We start from the raw sequence: 21279 nt of genomic DNA on the forward strand, positions 1-21279 counted from the left end.
AAACAGGGACGCAGTCACGGCTGCACCGAGGTAATGAAGGGACTGTTTGGCGCGCACGCCCGCACACACGCACACACACGCACGCCCACACACACACGCACACACACGGAGCACGCCGACATCATGCTTCCTTTAGTCTGAATCGATAACCTTCATCACAAGCAAACATTTAAGCCTAAATCTAACCTGAACAGTTCTTCTTTGAGTTAGCCGCTAACTGCTAATAGCAGCCACCTGCTAGTAGCCGCCGACTGCTAGAAGCTGCTGACTGCTAGTAGCTGCTATTTGCTAGTAGCCGCTAACTACTAGTAGCCGCTGACTGCTAGTAGCTGCTATTTGCTAGTAGCCGCTACCTGCTAGTAGCTGCTAACTGCTCCAGGTTCTGACCCAGTTCACTGGAATGTATTGTGATGCTACATTACCTAGCGCCCACACGAGCTCATATCTGCCGGTTATAAATAATGAATTTGCTGATGTCGACAGACCCCCCCGCCCCCCGCCCCCCCAATCGTTACACACCGAACCACTTAGCGGCCAGTTTGGAAATGGAAGCGCACAAACCAGTCTCAAACAGAGACAGAAGGAGGGACGATGGGAGGAGCCAGCGATGGGGGCGAGTCCATCGATCCGGGACACTGAGCCGGATCACGTTTCACCTCCTCAGCAGGAATGCTGGAACTGAGCCCCGTGTCCCGTCTGGAGAGGGGCGCCTCCACCCGGTGCGTGCGTGCGTGTGTGTGTGTGTGTGTGTGTGTGCGTGCACGCGCAGGTACCGGCGCCTTCATCGGGGACTCTCGTCCATCCGTCGGCGGTGGCTCTCGCAGTCATCCGACACGGACAGACGACGGAACATGTGGCACGCCCTGACCCCTGACCCGGAAGCCGTTCCCCGATCGGATCCCACCGCGGCGAACGGACCGCCACAACCTCGGCGGGGCGCCTTTGTGCGGACGGTCAAACCATCAGGAGAGGTCATGCAGGGGTGAGATCAGACCAGGTGACCTCTGACCCCGCCGCCGGTCGTATTAGAGTTCGGTTCGTCGGAGCACTGATAAGATTGATTCTCACACCCACACTTTCTGTCCGGCTGATAAACTGTACTAGTGTGAATGTTATCAGTGGGTGTGGCTGGTCGCCACGGCGACGCCCCACCTACACAGTGTGACGTAATTTCCAGGGCAACGACCAGGAAGTGACATTAATTATTCATGAGGCGGCCAAACGGAGGGACGATGACATCACGGCTCCGCCGATATTGATTATTCAGTGAACAAGTTTGATCAGGATGAAAGAATCCGTAAGGAAAGGATCCGGTTTACCGGAAACGCTTGGACATTTATTTGTTATTGAACTTTAAAGATTAAAAACTTCTTTTAAGCAGTTCAAAGACCCCCCCCCCCGCCCATCTGTCCGTCTCAGGAGGTCAATACGAGTGCTGCACTTAACTGTAATGGAAGACACTTTGTGAGGAGTGTGTGTGCGTGTGTGTGTGCGTGTGTGTGTGCGTGCGTGTGTGCGTGTGTTTGTGTGCGTGCGCGTGTGTGTGAGAGTGTGTGTGTGTGTGTGTGTACGCGTGTGTTTGTGTGTGTGTGTGCGTGTGTGTACGTGTGTGTGCGTCCTTGAATCCCTCCCCGGCCAACTGTGTTTCGGTGCTCCAGGAAAGTTTGTCGCCGGATCTGGGCACTATTTCACCCTGAGTCCTTGACACACAAAGTGGGGCGACCCCCCGCCTACACCGACCCCCCCCCCCCCCACACACACACAACACACACACACACAGGAGCAGGATGATAGCGTGATGCTGGAGTCAGAAGCAGGACGGAGAGCTAATAATAGCATCTGAAATGCTTCTCTCTCACCGAGGATCCATCACACACACGCACACACACACACACACACGCACACACACACACACACACGCACACGCACACACACGCACGCACACACTCCTTGAATGGTAACTCGATCGAGCCGCCGCGGAAACCAAAGCAATCAAGAACCGTCTCTCTCACACCGGACGAGCTAACCGGAGATAAATGGAAGCAGAGTTCAGAAAACCACTTTTCCTTTCATAACGCGGGTGGGTGGTGTGGGGGGGGGGTTGATGTGTGCCCCCCCCCCCCCACACACACACACACCGGAGAGGAGAGAGGGCCTTTCATTCAGCAGGAGCAGACCTGTCTCTTCTTCATCGCTCTCCTCCCCCCACCTTCATTCCTAGAGAGCATCTGAAGCCCATTCCCTCTGCGGGGGGGGGGGGGGGGGGGGGGGGCATCTCCTAATCGCCCCCAGCCGTCACCGGGAGCAGGGGGGCGACTTGGAGAGGAGGACGAGTCAAAGGAGGAGAGGAGAAATGAAATGAAAGACGCGTTTGTTTCGCAGCACGGCCCGACACAAGGGGGAGGAGACGAGGCGTGGGGGGGTGAAGGCCGGGCGGGGGGGGGCAGATTCAGATATGCCCCCGTAGGAGGAGGTAAAAGCCATCCACGGTAAGACAAGAGAAACGAAACCGAAACAGGCGGGGCACCAACCTGGTCCAGAAACGGCAGCTTCCGGTTCCGTGAGACACCCCCGAGGGTCCAGGTGACCTGGAACACAAGGAACACACACCTGAGCGGGGGCGGGGCTAATGTCCACATCCTGCCGCGGCGTCCCGGTTCCTCCGTTCAGTGACAGGAAGCTGATCCGTTTAAGCTAGGAGGAATGAGGTCCAGCCCCGGCGTTGCCCCCCCCCCCCCCCCCAACCTTTGGATGCGGGCGGGAGTCGCCACCCGGAACCGGGTCCTGGTGGACTCTGAGGTCAACTTGGGATCTCCATCTTCATCGTCCTCACAGATGGAGACGTTTTCTTTCAGGACTTCCTGGTCCTTCATGGGATCCAGGCCGCTGGGTTCTATTGGACCAGGAAGTAGAGCAAGTCCAGACCTTCACCGAGCCCCCCACCATGCTTCATGCAGGGGGGGGGCGGTTTCGTGTCTCCACAGAACGGCATCCTGACCCGGTTGGTTCTGACCCGGAGGTCGGATGCAGAGCTAGACTCAAGCAACCGGGCAGAACGGGCTCCTGATCGACCCAATAATCAATAAATAATGCAACAATCTGGGCCTTTGAAACCATTCGGAGTATTATGGGGTGTCATTAGACCCCCCCCGGATCTCACCTCTTAACGGGAACCAGATGCGACGGAGGACGGGCTCCCCGCCCCTCGGGGGGGCGGCTCCGGCGGACAGAGGGCACTGCACTTTGTGAAGGGGTAACGCGGGCCACCGTCCGCCGCGACGGGGGGGTGTTCGGACAACCTCCGGTAAACGGCGCCTTCCACCGTTTCCGGTATCAAACAGGAAGCGACGGAAGCGTCACTCTAATCAGGCACTAATTGATAAAGGCTGCGGCTGGTCACACTAACCCCGCCCCCGCGTGCCGTCCTGTTTTGAATATGCGTGAGTCTAATCTTACACCGGTGAAGAGCTTTAAGAGGGGCGGCGAGTCACCCGGGGGGGGGGGGGGGGGCCACTCTGTTAGCGGACACCTCTGGGGACGCCACCTTTATGGGCCGGTGCTGCCACCTGGTGGACGACAGCCACACCAGCAGCTGTTCGGTCCATGATTGATCGACTGATCGTTTATAGATTTATTTGTGTCTGAATCCCTCGTCAATAACCTGCAACGACTGACGGCTCCTCCCGCGTCAGATTAGCTCGGATTAGGATTACTGAGGAAACATCAAAGACGCTCTTTGACTTCCCAGGACAAAGGGAAGGACGTCTTTGATGGTTCCAGATGTTCTGCTGGACACTAAGACAAAATGCATCACATCTAGAATTCCACTCAATCTTTAATCAAGACGGGATTACAAATTCTCCAAAAAATCTGCAGTTTCAAAGGGCAAGAAGGGTAAAAGGCGCTCGCCTGCTGAGGTCATTAAAAACCTGCCAGGTGTGACTGAAACATCCTGAAACATCAAAGGCAGCTCTTCTTCTGTCTTTTACAAAAACCAAACGGAGACAACGAGGAACTGCTGGCTTGGTGGGTTTTTCTTTGCCCCCTGCCCACCCCCCCCCCCCCTCTCCGGAGAAAGAACGTCCTCTGAGCAATGGCGACACCGATGACATCATCAGGACGGCTGTCCGCCGCACGGCGCCTCCCCGTCCGGTCCTACGCTAGTTCAAAGAAAAGAAGAAGAAAGCAACGAACGAGGAGGAGGAAGGGGGGGGGGGGGGCAAGTGGTGGTTCTGGGTGTTCGCAGCCGACCCGTTTGGGCCGCTGCGATGTCCTTCCCTGAGTGGAGGGGGCGGGGCAGTGGGTTCTGGTCCGAGCCCGTGGGCTCCGTGGGGCTGCTTGATCGTGTCCCAGAGTGTCCCGACCAACCGGGTCCCTCTTCTCCAGAGTTTCACGCGTCCTCTCGCCTTTTTTTTTGTCTTTTTGTTTTCCCCCACTCCTGGTTTCCTGATTGGCACTTGTAGGAAGTGGGTGTGTCTGAGGAGGCGGAGTCATAGCCGTTCCGCCCACTCCTCCGATGGCCACGCCCGCTGACGGACGAGGGGGGGTTGGCTTTCATTCGATGTGTTCGTCGGAGTCCGAGCCCAAAGGCCGAGGCGGCGGGGCGGGGCCTTAGGAGCTCAGTCTGGACTTCTTCGTCGGTGGCAGGGGGTCGTCTTTGCTCTCCCCATCTTCCTCGTCGTCTTCGTCGTCGTCCGGATAGTCCACCAGGCCCACCAGGCCCCCTAAGGAAGATCCGGATCGTTAGTCATCGGAACATGCTGGAGCCGCTGAGAACCCGGCCCCGCCCTCTAGGCGCACCCAGCCCCGCCCTCTATGCGCACCTAGCCCCGCCCTCTAGGCGCACCTAGCCCCGCCCTCTAGGTGCACCCAGCCCCGCCCTCTAGGCGCACCCAGCCCCGCCCTCTAGGCGCACCCAGCCCCGCCCTCTAGGCGCACCCAGCCACACCCTCTATGCGCACCCAGCCCCGCCCTCTAGGCGCACCCAGCCCCACCCTCTAGGCGCACCCAGCCACACCCTCTAGGCGCGCCCAGCCACACCCTCTAGTAGCACCCAGCCCCGCCCTCTTTGCGCACCCAGCCACGCCCTCTAGGCGCACCCAGCCACACCCTCTAGGCGCACCCAGCCACACCCTCTAGGCGCACCCAGCCCCGCCCTCGCTGTTCGCACGCCGCCGTTTACCTTCGTGGTCACCATGGTGGTGGGGGGAGAGCTGCGTGCCCCGGAGCCCGGGGACCCCGGCGACCCGGGAGAACCCAGGTTGGGCGAGGCGGCCGAGGGGGGGCTGGACAGACTGGACTTGGTGGACCCGGAGAAGGCGAGCTTGAAGCTGGGACTCTGCCTGCTGGTCAAGCTGGACTTTCCCAGCACCTCCTTGTCCTCCGGTTCTTTCACTGCAGAGACGGAGGTGAAGAAACGTCATCCCCTGCTTCCAACCCTTCCTCCATCTCGTCTTCCGCTACAGAAGCGAACGGACGCGCCGCCGCCGGCGTTCAGCACGCCGGACCTAAACGGACACTATCTGGCAGACGCAGGATCAAGCATTCAGAGAATGGCTCACTAATTGGCGACAGCGTACATTTCTTTCTTTCCATGAACTTGCTGATCGGCTCCATGAGGTCTTCCTCGGTCTTCGTCTTGTCGGCGGGAAGGACGACGGCCTCGCCGTCCTCCAGGTCGTCCTCGTCCGTGTTGAACCACATCTCCTCCTCGTCCTCCAGGGTCCGCGCGTCGCGGCGGAACCGGTGGTTCCTCAGGATGGAGCGCATGCTGCGGGGGGACAGCGCACGTCTTAGGGGTCGGAAACGAGCACGCCCGGCAGGTGAAGGGGGCGGGGCGGGGCGGGGCGGGGCGGGGCGGGGCTCACCTGTCCAGCTTGGGGTTGTCCTGCCGCTCCCGCTGCTGCTCGTAGCGCAGCTTCAGCCCCTTGAACGTCTGGACGTAGTCCACGTCCTCCAGAGACTTCCAGTAGTTCTCTACTATGTGAGCCGTGAGAGACTTCACATCCTCCTGGGGGCAATGGGAGGGGGGAGGAGGAGGAGGAGGAGGAGTGGAAACAGAGCGAGAGAGAGAGAGAGAGAGATCGCACCAAAGCAGTTAAAATAAAAGCTGGAACATCACCACATAAAAAAGTTCTGACGTGACCGGTCCCGATCCGGGTCCAGCGTCCTCTGGACCCGGCGCCGCGGCGTCGGAAAGGGAAGACTCACCACACGGACGTACTCGAACATCTCGATGATGGCCGAGTTCATGAGGTTGTAGCGAGCGCCGTTGTTCAGGAAGGCCTTGACGACGGGCTCGAACAGGAAGTTCCTCATGATGTAGCGGTTGTAGAACTCGTCCTTCAGGCCGATGATCCTCCGCATGAAGCGCAGCGCACCTGGGACACGAGCAGCGGCGCTCAGCGGGGGGGCCCAGCGGGGGGCGCTGCTAGCGGCGAGCGAGACTCACAGAGCGCCAGGAAGGCGTGCTGGGAGGCGGCGAGCACCAGAACCCTCCGGAGGATGTCCTTGTTGATGATGTAGTTCTTGATGTGGTAGGTGTGGTGTTCCACGCAGAACGTCAGCAGCTCCAGGATCAGGGCCAGCAGCTGGGACGTTTGGAAGTCGTCTGGCAGCGAGAGGGAGAGGCGTTACACACGGGGACGGGCGCTAGCGCTAGCACGCGGCGCGCGCCGCACCTTTGCTGGGTTTCTCCTCCGTCGTGTTGGCGAGCAGCGGCGCCGAGAGGACGTGCATGCAGTGCTTGTAGAAGAAGCTCAGGAACTCCGTCTTCTCCGTTTTCTGCAAAGAGCAAAGGGAGAATAAAACGTCCTTCCTCTGAACGCGGCTCGCGTCGGCGGCGCGCAGACGCACGTTAGCTGTGGCCAGCATGTTCTCCGGGTCCACCAGGGTCCGCAGCAGCCCCATGAGCTGCACGGCGCCGCCCAGCTCCGGGTCCGTGTCGCAGATCATGTGTTCTATGATCAGGTTGATCAGGAGGATGTCCTGGGAGGACGACAGACAGCGGTCAGCGCCCGGGGCGGCGGCGGTCCCGCCTGCACGCCGCTCCCCTCCCGTACTCACGTCGTCGTTCTGCTGGGACTCCTGCATGACGAACTCTCGCACCATGGAGGGGTTGTACTCCACCAGGTAGGAGAAGATGTCCGTGGCCGCCCCGCGCACCTGGACGTCGTCCATTCCCTGTTTGAGGAGCAAACCGTGTTCAGGGGCGCGTGCACGCCTTCGTGTTTCCCGGCGGCGGCGCTCCGGACTCACCAGGATGACCTCCAGCGCCGGCAGAATGCCCAGGTTCGACAACGTCTTGAAGAAGGCGTCTCTGTTTTGAGGTTGCAACGTTTGTGAGAACGCACAGAATTCCTTCAGGAAGTTCACCTGCAGGGAGGAAAAGATCAAAGCTGAGCGGAGGACGAGACGACGGACATTCTACCGACCGACCCGGGGGGGGGGGGGGGCGTCCCAGTACCAGTTCGTGTCTCTTGTCGTCATTGGTGGCTTCATCCGTTAGCTGTGCGAAGAGGTCGGTCAGGAACTTCTCATCGTCCTGACAGAAGGGGGAGACAGAGAGGCGAGTGATCAGAGGGGGCACGGAAAACACGCTCCAAGATCCAGAGCAACCGGGACACGCTCCAGAGCAACCGGGACACGCTCCAGAGCAACCGGGACACGCTCCAGAGCAACCGGGACACGCTCCAGAGCAACCGGGACACGATCCAGAGCAACCGGGACACGATCCAGAGCAACCGGGACACGATCCAGAGCAACCGGGACACGCTCCAGAGCAACCGGGACACGCTCCAGAGCAACCGGGACACGATCCAGAGCAACCGGGACACGATCCAGAGCAACCGGGACACGCTCCAGAGCAACCGGGACACGCTCCAGAGCAACCGGGACACGATCAAGAGCAACCGGGACACGATCAAGAGCAACCGGGACACGATCAAGAGCAACCGGGACACGATCCAGAGCAACCGGGACACAATCAAGAGCAACCGGGACACGATCCAGAGCAACCGGGACACGATCCAGAGCAACCGGGACACGATCCAGAGCAACCGGGACACGACCCAGAGCAACCGGGACACGCTCCAGAGCAACCGGGACACAATCCAGACTGTCAAAGATGTTGATCTACAAAGACACGAGTCAAAGGGATAACCAGGAAACAAGCACCTTGGCTTTAACTTAGAGCACAACAACAACGACAACATCATCATATCTTTATATCTTTTTACATTATAAATAAAAGATTCGTTTCTACTCACAACCAACTATCAGACATTTTACACCCCATCGAGTAAAATCAGTTCCCATCAGTGGCGTTTGAGTCAACGGCGCACCGGCTTCAGTTTCTCGAGCCCAGCATAACTGATTCACAACCGTACCCCGTCTCCATGGAGACAGCCGAGTTGACACAGGACAAAAACACAATGGTCACATGACCATAAAAGACCGGCAGGGTAGAGCACAATCAGCTAAACAATAAACCTTTGTGGGAAGTCGTTTACGTTCCTTAACTGCCACAACAAGGAAGACGGACCCCCCCGGAATAGGAATATTTATTTTACAAGCAACTTAATGCAATCATTTTAAATTAACGGTTTGCATTTGAGCTCCTCTGCGCTGTGCGGAAAGAAAGCAACTCCGCCTCCCTCGCTGGCTCCGCCCACTGGACTGGGTATAACGCTTCCTTGTGTCGCTGCAAACCAGCTGGAGCCGATCGACGGAGTAAACCGGCACAGGCTGGACGAAGGGGAGGGATGGGGGGGAGAGAGAGGGAGAGAGAGGGGGAGAGAGAGCGCTCACCTGGACTCTGAGGTGTGACCGGTTTAACCCTCGACTCCCTGGAATCTGTTTCAATGTCAAACTTTATCACAAACTGTCATTTCTGCTCAGTAAAAACTGACCTCAGGAACCTTTGAACTGGAATAAATGACCCTACTACTAGTACTAGTACTAGTACTACTGTTACTACTACCACTTGTCCCATGAGGCGTCTCCACAGCAACCCAACGTTCTCCACTTCACCCTGTCCTTTGCATCGTCCTCCCCGACACCAGCCGCTCTCACGTCCCCCCTCACTACGTCCATGCGTCTCCTCCTGGGTCGTCCTCCATCCCCGTCCCCGTCTCTCCTCTGGACACGTCCAAACCACCGAAGCCTGTCTTTTTACATCAGCAGTCCACGCCGGCCGGTCTCACCTGAAGCATGCCCACGATCTCCACCTTGTTGAAGAAGATGAAGGAGTGCAGGGTGGACAGCATGTTCTCCTCGAACACGGAGGGCGTCGGCAGCACCATGTCCTGGATGTACTGCACCCGGTACGTCTGGTGTATTTTATGGCGCAGTTCCGGATCGGAGATGGGGATCACCTCCTTAAAGCGGGCCGTCTTTGTCAGGAACTCCCGATGCCGCCGCGGCTGTGGGAGCGCCGGGTCGAACTCCAGACAACCAATGACGTCCATTATGCACGCGTCGGAGAACATGACCTCAAAGAGCGCCGTGCGATTGAGCAGGAAGATGCCTTTGACGATTTCATACATGTGGTGCAGTCCCTCTCGGTTTTCCAAATCCTCACACACGCGGAAAAGCTCCAGCAGCTTGCGAATGTAGCCCTCGTTTTCCAGAGCCAGCGCTAGTTTCTCGCGCCGGAGCGGCGACGGGAGCGAGGAGGCCACGACCTCGGCCAGATCCTCCAAGTGGCTCAGTTCGCACGCCGGTAGCTCCAGGCCCGGCGACGACATGTCGTCAAAGCGTTCCTCCTCGGACTCGTCCACCACGTCCTGGGTGATGTCCACCGACGGGTCTTTGCCCTGGACCTTTACAACCGGACACACGAGCAGAGTCCGACGTCATAATAGGTCTAAATCTATTACCAGGACCCCACCAGGCAAACACACACCCACAGAGGCGGCAGGTACCTGGCATATCTTCTCCCAGATCTCATCGCAGCCGGCCTTCTCCTGGAAGCTGAGCGCCAGATCGTAATTTTCAGCCTCCGACCACACGATCAGCGTATCCTACCCCAGGGGCAATTAAGCACATTTAAAAACCCCACGACAGAGAAGGGAACTGCACCGTCCGCAGCGGCGTCGCCGCCACCTTACCTGCTGTTTCTGGTAGGCTGTGTTCGGATTGATTTTGGACTCCAGCAGGGGAGAGCCTGCCAAACAGAGACGACCCACGGGTCAGGCCCCCCCGCACACACGCAGTCACTGAGAAACGTCTCCGGTGACGCACCGGGAGGTCTTTTGAAGCCACCCCGTAGCTACGGATTGCCTTACCGTCACTCTCCGCCCGCACGAGGAGAGACGTGCCTTTCAAGCGCTCCACGTAGCCCGAGGAGACGTGGCCGGTGCCGCGGTCGTCCCACTGCCGGTCCTCGTTGAGGGTGTACACCTTGACCCGTCGACGGGTGTCCGTCATCCTGGCAGGCAGTTCCCACCCCCTCTGCTTTTACGTGGGATCTGCTTCACCTCGTTGCGCCGCAACTTCAATTCACTTTATACACCTGATCGCTTCTTCGATTGGGTACTAGCTAAATACCCTTAGCCAGGAGGAATCCCTGATCGATCATGCAGTCACAACTACAATAGGATTATGTAAGCGAGCTGCCCCTGACTTTATCTCGCCAGGGTTATAATCAACGCGCTACACGACAACACCTTGCGGGCCATTGTAACAACCGAATCCACGGTGCGGAGCGCGCTGACGCTAGCTAACGCTACAACCTACAAAAAGGGCGCTGGTAGATTTAGCCAAGTACTTGCGCAGAGTTGAGTACTCAGAAGCCCACCATCACGACCCCTGCCTCGGGAAAACACTCACCCCGTGCCTGGAACGGTGCGATCCGCGGCGCTTCTGGTCGACGTTTGCTAGTTACGACAGCTAGCAAACCTGACGCGTGAACTGGCTAGCTAGCACGCTAACTCCACACGCGCCACATAGCCGATTTTTGATAGCGAATCGAAGCGGAATGAATATAACCACATAACGATAGCATTATTTAATGCGCAAGAACAACGGAAACCCCGTTTGCCGAGTCGTGTCTGATTAATACGCAAGCTAGCTAGCGTTAGCTGCTATTTCTTCCCAAGTGTTCCGCCATGTTCTGGCTCGGGGCCGCGGAGAGACCAATCTCTCCTCGCTGGTTATCCATGCATCCTAATAATTATGCAAACCAACGAACTGTAGCTATATAATTATTTTAAGGTTTCGCTTCACGTCATAGCGCAATTTGCCATTCATTCCAGACGTCTTGCTCGGATAATTGCTAACTAGGCCTCCAGTGAGTATTCAGCCATCTTGGGTCCCTTCCGAGTCGGTACGGGGTTTCCAGCACAGCAACAGCAGGGCAGCCCGCCACACTTAAAGAGACAGTAACACATTTCAGGTCTGGGTCTTCGTTCTGCCCCACACTCATTTCAACAGCCAAACAAACCTATTAATATAACATAACGACCCTCCTTCATTAATTTGACAGAAAAATGTACATGCAAGAAAAGACATATGCCAGAAAAAGTTTATTTTTTTAATCAAAGAAAACATCTACAGGTGGAGTCAAAATCTGATCCTACGCAAAATGCAATGTCGACAGATATTTTCCATCACAAAGGTGAGAAACAGGAATAAAAATCAGAATGGACAGGTGGAAAATTGTCCAGCAACCAGTTATATGTCCAAAATAATGACTCAGCAAAGGCTGCAGATTTTTTACATTCAAAAATAAATCATCTGCATGTGTAAGCTGCACCATATTAAGTAGCGGTACATTTATATAAAAAAAAAATAAGGAAAACACAATCACTTTATTAAAAATGCGACAAAATTAACTGATTCTATCTGGTCCTGCAATAATTTCTACAAGAAAGGATCACTGTCCACAGATATCCAGTCCTTGCAGTTATAAATTTCACACTTATCTGTGTAACAAATTTAAAAAGTATGTATAAACCCCAACCTGTATTTTGCATTTTTTTTTTGCTTCACCTCATTTTTCTAAACCTCTTCCTTTCCCAAAGTACAGCAAACGACTTCAACACCAGTGCACCAGGACATCTCCTCGCTACTCCTTGGCTGCTTGCTGCGCTTGGCGCCGCAGGACGACGTATATCTTTTCCTTGATCCAGTCCTTGTTGTACGGCTGGTATGTCTGAGTGTCAGCTCGGAACCTGCATAGATATTTAAAAAGAGGATGATTCTTTCTACAGTTGGTGCATAAAACACTCAATCCAGGATGTATTTTCTCAATCTCCGCTTACACGAGACAGCTGAGATCTGCCAAGTCATCGATGAAGTCAAACAGCTGACTGATGTCATAAGTGATGGACGGACTGTTGGGATTCATCCTCTTAAGGTGCTCTTCATACATTTTACAAACTCCTAGAAGGGAGATTGCAGAACACAGCAAAACATGAATGAAGAAAAAATGTAAATTGTAGTAGACAAACAGGCCAATTTTATTAAATCCACACAACAGGGTTCCTAGCAGTGTAGATCGGTGCGTAAAAGCGAGTGTAACAATAATACTTAAACAGAGAAAGGCATAATAAAATTAAAAAATAAACCTCTTGGGCAAAACAAAAGAAAAATCAGATTAACTGTTCATTCTTCAATCTGAATTACATAAATAGCAATTACACCCTACATGCTACACGAATTAGCACCAGCTCAACCCTACCGACCTGATTTACGCGCAGCTGCATTAAAAAGGTTTTTCACGTCACCATTACGCGACTCAAACACAAGTCATCGAGCTTCCTTTAATTGGAACATTAGAGAAGTGGAATCAGCGGAATCTGCTTTCGCGTCGGTAGCAACGGGAACCGGAAGCTGCTCCACTCACCCTCCATGCATTCATTCACCGACTCGTAGTCGGCGTACGTGCGGCCTTCGGGTCTCTTCGTCGGTTGGACGAGCAAGATCGAGTGCGACTGTAAAAACGAACAGAATTTATTAAACACAGCAACTTCCGCTCATTACACGACACCGCTTCACCCGGAAAAAGGACGAGCAGCTTCGCGTTCCGAGCGGAAACACCGAACATTGGTCAAAACGTATAGCGAAACCGACCGGACGTTCACAAATTACCCGGAATAAGTATTTATTATTCAGGCTGACAGATTAAGGCGTACTTTATTTTACGTGCTGTTGTTAAAACTATCGTTAAACGTTTAGATCGAGAGCTTTAATTGGACGAGTGTTCGAAATGTAGCCATCGTTAGCTTGCTAGCTTAGCTGTGATGGATTAACAGGAGCTAATAACGCAGAAACCGGGAATTATTCACCTCCTCGCAGGTAAATCAAGAGACCCTTACCATGATGGTGCAGAAAGGTCGCACCGCGTGCAAAAAAAGTGAGGCGAAAATGTGAAAAATAGACGCTCGCTGCTTCCCAGGTCACACTCCGTGGAAGGCGCTTGAGGGGAAACGTTAAAAAGGAAATGAAGTAATTCTTGTTCCGCTTGGGAAATGACCAGGCTTCAAAATAAAATTACAGTTTCTAAATAAAAGTCTTGAACTGCATAATCTCGTTTCTCATGGAACATTTTTTGTTAAACTGAAACAAAAACATGTCATAGTGAAAAGATGCAAATCTGATTTGAGTATAAACACGTAATCGACAGCTGAATAAGCTTCAAAAGTAAATGTCAGTGTCTTTCAAAATCTGCAACAAACTCTATACGCCGTATGTTTTCTGTGTAAAATCCTCGGCCAAAAAGAGGCGTGTAAGTTAACATGACATTTTAGTGTTTTTATTTTTAATATAAACAGTTTTTACTGTATTTGAGCTAATTTATTAAGTTACATCACAGCATTGCATTATTTTTTGAGAAACCAATGGTTGAATTAAATATGTCAGAAGGTGGATTCGTGGAAACAATTAGATGGCAATAAAGATAAATACACCCAGATTTATAAACCACACTGGAAGATGTTCAAACTCGTTTTATTCAAAAATATTAGCATGTTAAAAATGAGTGTCAATGAAATTCAACCACAATGCAAATTAACTTAAATTAAACTAAATTGGTTTAATAAAAGTGTCAATGAATTAAAACCACTTAAAACTGTGAATGTGGTCGAACTACTCTGATTATCTGTCATAGATTTTCCTTGACAGTTGTTTTTCTCATTTTCAGGGTTAAATAAACACAGACATGAGGGCCTCCTTCCACGAGGGGGCAGTGTTGTCATTTCTGCTGTTTGTCAGATCCCACGTGTCCCACTCAGTTTTGCATGTGTGTATTCATAAATGTGGGAATACCAGGATGGGAAAATCCTGCAGGATTCCCGTGTGTGTTGGACATGCCGACGTGTGAATACCTTGTGTGTGTGTGTGGGGGGGGGGGGGGGGGCTGGGTCGTATTCAGAGGAGCCATCGGAGCGTGAGGTGGGGAGGAGAAAGGGGGCTTTGTGCTGGTCCAGATGAGTGTCATAGGTGCCTCAGAAATAGATTCCCTCATGGGGGGGGGGGTTCACAAAAGATGCAGTTGGAACAACTGGCCGGCCCGTCGGTCCGGACTGTGTTCGGACCCCTTTTATAATGAGCAGGGGATTAAAGGTTCCAGCGCCGGCGGGGTGGGGGCCGCGTGCAGCTTAGGTTTGCTGCAACGAATCGGTTTTACTGCGCAGATTAGCAAGAAGAAGGACGGCGCATGAAACGCGCCTTCAGTCCGGCATCCCACCCTGCCCTTGTTTACATCCTTATCACAACCCCCCCAGACATCAGCAGAGTCGACCCCCCCCCCATCAAGACGTATATAAATCCACACAAACGCTCCGTGCCATAAAATGAATGGAGGAGTTATGCCCCGGTTCTCCCGGGACCCCCGGGGGCCACCGGGGCAATGATGTCTTTACCCCCCAGGACTGCTACACTATTTATGGACTCTCCTGTGTGTGCATGGGCCTGAGATTTACGGTCCTCCCTCTGTTACTGTGGGGACTTCAGCACGGAGAGTCCTCCGTGGGGACGGGAAAGGTGGGGGCTGGACTCAGGTGGGGGCGTGGAGGTGTGCCCGACGTACCTGGGTGGCGAGGGGAGGGTACTAATGTGGAGGTGCAGAGGTTGAAGCCAAAGAAGATAAGGCACATCTGAGATGTTCATCCTCAGCAGCCACATCCGTCTCTAATAGCAGGAGATTCCTGACGTTCCCAGAAAGGCTTCCGGCTCCTCCCGGATGAAACCAAAGTCTGTATGAAGAATGCAATCTCTCCAGTGAGTTCCGGATCCATCCCGGGCCAGGAGGCATCCTGACCCAAATGACCTCACATGGCTCCTGCAGGTGATGCGGCTCCATTCTCATTCCACTCAAATCCCTGAAGGCCCCAAATAATCCCCGAGGAGGAAATCAAAGGAAGAATCCTCGGAGGTAATAACGTGGAACATTCAGTGGACAGAAACAACAACAATGGAAAACTGACGGCCAAAAAGGTCATAAAAACACAAAGATGTCCAGCATGAAGACGAGAATGTCGCTCAATCGCACAAAGCTCCTCCCCGGCGGGACACGCCCACATGGACGTGTGGAAATCCAAGCCGGGATTTATTCAGAGGAAAACCAGCGACGCTGCGCTCCGCCCCGGGGCCTCTGATCTGGAACCGTTTCCTCAAGACGCCGCCTACTTCTGGTAAATGGGAAGGATTCCTGATCCCATCCCTCCAGGGGAGTTCAAGTGCATGAAGGGCTAATGTTCCATAAAAGCCCCGCCCACTTTCGTTTGATGCCAGGGAATGTCCTCCAACAACAAGGCAAAGCAGCCGCCCTGCGTCGATCAGAAGCCCAGGCGTGAGTCAGGAGTCTGGAAGAGCAGTCCCAGAACGTCCGATTCACACACCTGAAAACGGAAAAACGACTCTTTTCTTGCCTTTGCATTTCAAGATGCCGTCGCCTAGCAACAGCATCAGCTGGAGTTGATTAGTAGCCATAAAAGCTGCGGAAGGCAGTAATGATGGGTGTGCGATGAACGATGGGAATAGCCCTGAAAGGGAAAAGGGGGACGCGTTTGTGGGAAGCATTTGAAGGAGCTTCCCAATCGGGACGTCGGAGCGGATGGAAGTTCGGGACACGCGAGCCCTTTGTAACGGGTGTGCGTCTGTTCCCTTGGTTACACCTGCCCCCCTAAAGTCTGCAATCACAAAAACACATTTTGAAAACAGCGGTTCTCCTCTGAGCCCGATGTTGGGAACACTGATCACATGACGTCAGCACATCTTCGTCCTACCTGTAACTCACCTGTCGGGTCGCGAGGAGCCGCCTCCCCGCCGGGGTCTCAGTTCACTCATCCCGGAAACGGATTCCAGACACCGGGGGAAATCTGACGTTAGGCCTCCGCTGCTCTCACAGCTAATTAGTGCGTGAACTAATTGAGTTGCTAACTTTAGCGGCGCGGCAGCCTAGTTCCATCCGTCTGCTATCTGTGCTGGGAGGGTCGAATATTCCAGCGAGAACCCTTGCCTCCGGGCCGGGCGGCGCCCCCCCCCCCCCCCCGGGTCTTGTTTAAATCACCTTTTGTCACTTTGGCAAGACAGTAAAATATAAACCGAGACATTCTGAAAGTGATTGGAAACACACATCTGGATCCCCGACACTTTGGGAACAGGGACAAACGCCGCCTTTAAACGCGGCTTCCAGCTGCTTCCACGTCCATCGGGCCGTCACACGGGCTGAGAAATATGCGTTCATCCTCTCCCAATGCGAGTTAGAAGTTAAGCGCAGAGCCAATCAGGAGAGAGGAGCGCATGGAGGAAATAGTTTTGCGCTGGAATGGGAGGTTTGCGATCGAAGACAGTGAGATATATCTCCACACCAATGGCGTGCAGACACTGGTGGTGGCGGCTCATGGCTCTGCTGGGACGTCTTAGCTAGAGCTTCATAGAAAAGGTCCTGATGCACCTGCCGGACTCAAGGAGAGAGACATTTACCCAGGATTGATTTGGGCTTTTCAGGCTGTAAAAGGAAAGTAGAGCTTCACCTGCGCGTTATCGCCGATCGCTGAACAGACAAACTCTTGTTCCTTCCTGCAGGGCTGAAAGAGCTCGACGACAGCAGCTACTTCCTGCGCCGATCCCATCGCGGGCAGCTGTCTCCCAGTTTGACTGGGGGGGCAGCCACGAGCCACCAAACGTCCTGCAACCTGGATTTTAAGAGTTGCTGTGGTCTCTGTATTGATTGGACATGAGGCACACCTGGTCTGAGGGGCGGGGCTTAAAAGCTGCTCTTCCAGCATCAGATATCAGATTAGAATAGAAATTCCAGCGCCATTGAAACCGCTAGCTTCGGGGGGGTTTAACGCGTTTCTGAACTCGGCACTCGCACACACAAAGGCCTCACTATTTTCCTGCCTCATCTCCACACACGACGACGGGAGATGGAATTACACACGCTTTTCGGCATTTCCTGCTCTGTTCGGGAGTCCTTGCGACAGCGTCTCCCGTCAAACCCTCGACCGTCCGTCCCGGAAGCCAGCAGACCCCCAGTGTTCCACGGCTGACGGCGGGGACAAGGCGCACGGATGTGGGACAGGATTGGGACGTCCGGGATGTTTCCGGCTGATGCCAATCTGAACGGAACGAGCTTCAAACAGAAGCTGTGACGCGTTTATTGTGGCCTGATTAAGGCCAGCCTGCCCAGCGGGTTCCCTTCATCACCTCTCCTCCAGTTTCAGCCTTTGTTTGATATTTTCAGCACCTCCTGACCTTTAAGGCCCCCCCGACCGCTAGCTAGAACGCTGCATTAGCATCACATTGGCGCAGCAGAGCTAAATGGTAGCTTGAGTTTACACAGCGCGTAGGTAAACAAACATCACAACAACTCATCATCGGTCGAGCGTAAACATCGGTAATTACACAGGAAACGCTTATCTCGGGGTCAGGAAGTCGTGCCGCGTCCCACGGCTCGAGTCATCAGAGACATCCTGATGTCCCGAAGTGTCACAACAAGTCGTGAGCCAAAAAAACAAATAGGAGAAAGAGCCGCCATTTCTTTATTCAGACCACGACAGCCTCTGGCTAAACGGATCCTAGCTGCTTCCTAGCTGCTTCCTAGCTGCTTCCCAGCTGCTTCCTAGCTGCTTCCTAGCTGCTTCCTAGCTGCTTCCCAGCTGCTTCCCAGCTGCTTCCTAGCTGCTTCCCAGTTGCTTCCTAGCTTCTTCCTAGCTGCTTCCAGCTGCTTCCTAGCTGCTTCCTAGCTGCTTCCCAGCTGCTTCCCAGCTGCTTCCCAGCTGCCTCCTAGCTGCTTCCTAGCTTCTTCCCAGCTGCCTCCTAGCTGCTTCCTAGCTTCTTCCCAGCTGCTTCCTAGCTGCTTCCTAGCTGCTTCCCAGCTGCTTCCGAGCTGCCTCCCAGCTGCTTCCTAGCTTCTTCCCAGCTGCCTCCCAGCTGCTTCCTAGCTGCTTCCTAGCTGCTTCCTAGCTGCTTCCCAGCTGCCTCCTAGCTGCTTCCTAGCTTCTTCCCAGCTGCCTCCCAGCTGCCTCCTAGCTGCTTCCCAGCTGCCTCCTAGCTGCTTCCTAGCTTCTTCCCAGCTGCCTCCCAGCTGCTTCCTAGCTTCTTCCCAGCTGCCTCCCAGCTGCCTCCTAGCTGCTTCCTAGCTGCTTCCTAGCTGCCTCCTAGCTGCTTCCTAGCTGCTTCCTAGCTGCTTCCCAGCTGCCTCCTAGCTGCTTCCTAGCTGCTTCCCAGCTGCCTCTTAGCTGCTTCCTAGCTGCTTCCTAGCTGCTTCCCAGCTGCTTCCTAGCTGCTTCTACGTTCCTGCGCCTTTAAACCCATTAAGCCTGGATCTCAGGCTGTTCTGAGTTCACGACCGTCAAAGCTGAACTCAAATCCATTTGGACTTCAGGACTGAAAATGGCCGGCTTGTCTCTACACGTACGTGAAAAACGGTCATTAGCGGACTATAATTTCTTCCCCTGCAGGGCCTGACGCTGACATGTTGAGAGGACGCCATTGTTTGTCTGTGCAGCTGTTACCTGAGGGGGAGGGGGGGGGGCTTTATCGCTTTCAGGATTTTGGAGGTTTCAGTTGACGATGACGTCGTCCCGCTGTGGGAAAGGCGATACCGTTCGGAGAGGCTGCGAGGCCGGGCCTTATCCCCCCCGCGGGACAATCATTGAGGTCGCGACCTCTGAAGAGCCAAATATACGAGCGTCCAGTTGGCGCGGGGAGTATAAATTAAAACGTGAAGGGAGGATCGCTTTAAATCACGCGACAAACCAAACCGGCGCTTCAAGTCCTGTCGACTCAGCATCGCCTGAGGCGAACGCTCGACGGCCATTCCCCATTGGTCCATGACAACGACCCGATTCCCATTCTGAGGTTGGTTTTGGGTTTCCTTAACATTTTGTTTGCATGCAGGGAGGCAACTGGAATCGGTTACTGGTGACGTCATGGTAACAAAACACAGGATTAACCGTTGTCAGAGGTGTCCGTCGACAGAAACGCCTTCTCGACTTTTTTAATCCCTGAAGAAAAGATGCAGGTTTTCTGTGTTCGTTTGATAATTGTGTCGTTAATTTGGACAATCAGACCAAAATGTAATTTTTTTCTTTTCATTTTTTCATAGATTATTAAAGATAATTCTATCATTAAGTCATTAAAGTCTTTAATTCTCATGTGAAAACAGTAAATTTCTGTAAATGACTAAACTATAATAATAGAAAATCAACACGATTTTTACTATTTTATTAACCAGTAATTTAGAGACAAATATATTCATTTTTGGCTAAATTTCTGCACCCGACGGACACGCCCATCCGCGCTTTGATGACGTAACGCGAAAGGGACCCGAACAACTCCACGTAGTTTCGGCTCCGCGACCGAACGAGCACGCGGGTCCGAGGGTGGGGGGGACTTTCCGCCGCTCGTGATGAAGATCGAGTCACCGGGACGCCGTGGATTCCGTCGCGCGCGCTCTTCACCGACGGCATCAAAGAAAGCCCGTGAGTGTTCGCTGCCAATTATCGATCCGCCCTGCGTGCGTGTGTGCGCGCGTGTCTGAGAGAGGTGGGCTGATGGACGATCACAACTTGAGTTGGCGCGTGTTTGATGACGTCATGAGCCGTTTTAAATTGATCTTTCATGCCTGGGGCGTCTTGGGGATCGATCCTGGGACGGGAGGTGCCAGCTTCTGATGCTGTTGCTTCGGCCCCCCCCCCCCCCCCCCCCCCGAGGAACGCCACAGGTGTTTTCTCTGCATCCATGAACGAGTCACGACCTGATTGGACGGTGTCTGAACGATGACAGGTGTTCCTCTTGTCTCGTGAGAACGTAACGTGAGATGGGGCGACCTTTGACCCCCCCGCCCCCGCCCCCCACAACAGGATGAAGCTCTCACGACTTCTACTCCGTCATGACTTCCTCTCGCGTTCCCGTCGCTGAGGTGTCATCAGGTCGGAATCGGACGGATCGAGTCTGACTGAGGATGAATCTGCAGGAATGCCGGAGCGGATTCGGTCGGGAGATTGTCCCTCCGGATCTCGGACCGTTCGTGTGCCGTTTGTCCGACCTGGGATTCGTTTTGGGCTGACCTGATCTCAAGGTCGTCTGGGATGCACCTGCGACCCCGTCCGGCTGCGACGGGGTCGTTGGGGTCAGACGCCGGTAGCGGGTCAGACCAGAACCGAGTCGTTACGCCGCCGTGTTCTACTTGGGACACGTAACGGGGCCACTGGAAACTTCCAGGTCGATCCACGATGGATGTGCCCCCCCCCCCCCATCCATGCGACCGGCTCCTTCCCTCTCTGGTTTTGTTATGTCTACAGTCTCCTCTACTCCCGCTCCGTTTATTTTGAGGAGGAGTCGGAGGACGGGATGGAGCAGATTATTTCAACAGACGTGCGGTCAGGAAGTTGGTGGGCGGAGTTTGTTTAGCCGCTGCTGAAATGGGAACTAAACGGCGTCGTGTTGGACCAAAATATCCAAACTAGATTTTGTTTTGGGTTCTGGTTCCTTTTTTTATTAGCTGGGCTGCGTTTGGATGGCGTCGGCGGGCCGTGCCAAGTCGAGCGGCAGGCGTGTGGCCCGCGGGTCGGACCAGATGTCTCTGGAGGCGGGGTCTGATGGCTAGCGGCGTACCGCTTTAGCGTGCGTTGGCCGGTTTCCCAGCAGCAGGAAGTGACGCGTCGGCGGAGAACTAGCGTCAAGCTAACGAGCTAACGTCATAGCAGTGCTTGCAGAGCAAAATATTTTTCTATTTTCTTTGCCGTTCGGAAAAGTCCCCCCCCCCCCCCCCCTTTCCAGCCGGAAGCTCGGGAGGGAAACAAACAACATTCATTTGAGGCGCTG

At 54.3% G+C, this 21279-nt stretch overlaps 2 protein-coding genes across 2 annotated transcripts; both read right to left on the reverse strand.

The window, feature by feature from the left end:
- Positions 1-3830: 3830 nt before the first annotated feature.
- On the reverse strand, positions 3831-10817 carry smek1 (SMEK homolog 1, suppressor of mek1 (Dictyostelium)). The gene is made up of 16 exons (XM_068753541.1): positions 10287-10817; positions 10110-10165; positions 9924-10022; positions 9204-9821; positions 7466-7543; positions 7258-7374; positions 7066-7182; positions 6856-6987; positions 6681-6783; positions 6452-6610; positions 6211-6380; positions 5868-6010; positions 5580-5770; positions 5183-5394; position 5133; positions 3831-4724 (listed from the first exon to the last, which is right to left on the reverse strand). The coding sequence occupies exons 1-16, from the start codon at positions 10426-10428 to the stop codon at positions 4612-4614; spliced, it is 2451 nt and encodes an 816-aa protein (XP_068609642.1). The 5' UTR covers positions 10429-10817; the 3' UTR covers positions 3831-4611.
- A 701-nt stretch (positions 10818-11518) lies between these two features.
- On the reverse strand, positions 11519-13432 carry LOC137909398 (enhancer of rudimentary homolog). The gene is made up of 4 exons (XM_068753850.1): positions 13320-13432; positions 12848-12935; positions 12264-12384; positions 11519-12173 (listed from the first exon to the last, which is right to left on the reverse strand). Exons 1-4 carry the CDS (start codon positions 13320-13322, stop codon positions 12068-12070), a joined length of 318 nt encoding a protein of 105 aa, XP_068609951.1. The 5' UTR covers positions 13323-13432; the 3' UTR covers positions 11519-12067.
- Positions 13433-21279: the final 7847 nt, after the last annotated feature.

The sequence above is a fragment of the Brachionichthys hirsutus genome, chromosome 20 (assembly GCF_040956055.1).
Source record: "Brachionichthys hirsutus isolate HB-005 chromosome 20, CSIRO-AGI_Bhir_v1, whole genome shotgun sequence".
Lineage (NCBI taxonomy): Eukaryota > Metazoa > Chordata > Actinopteri > Lophiiformes > Brachionichthyidae > Brachionichthys > Brachionichthys hirsutus.

Bases quoted from the DNA above. Each gene is read 5' to 3' on its own strand.
- smek1 (XM_068753541.1), bottom strand. From the start codon at position 10,428: ATGACGGACACCCGTCGACGGGTCAAGGTGTACACCCTCAACGAGGAC. The intron at 6,988-7,065 runs GTGAGTACGGGA...TCGTCCTCCCAG, and splicing joins AGTCCCAGCAGAACGACGAC to GACATCCTCCTGATCAACCT. The intron at 5,771-5,867 runs GTGAGCCCCGCC...GTCCCCCCGCAG, and splicing joins GACAACCCCAAGCTGGACAG to CATGCGCTCCATCCTGAGGA.
- LOC137909398 (XM_068753850.1), bottom strand. The intron at 12,385-12,847 runs GTGAGTGGAGCA...TCTCCCTTCTAG, and splicing joins GGTGAATGAATGCATGGAGG to GAGTTTGTAAAATGTATGAA. The intron at 12,174-12,263 runs GTAAGCGGAGAT...ATATCTATGCAG, and splicing joins GCAGATCTCAGCTGTCTCGT to GTTCCGAGCTGACACTCAGA.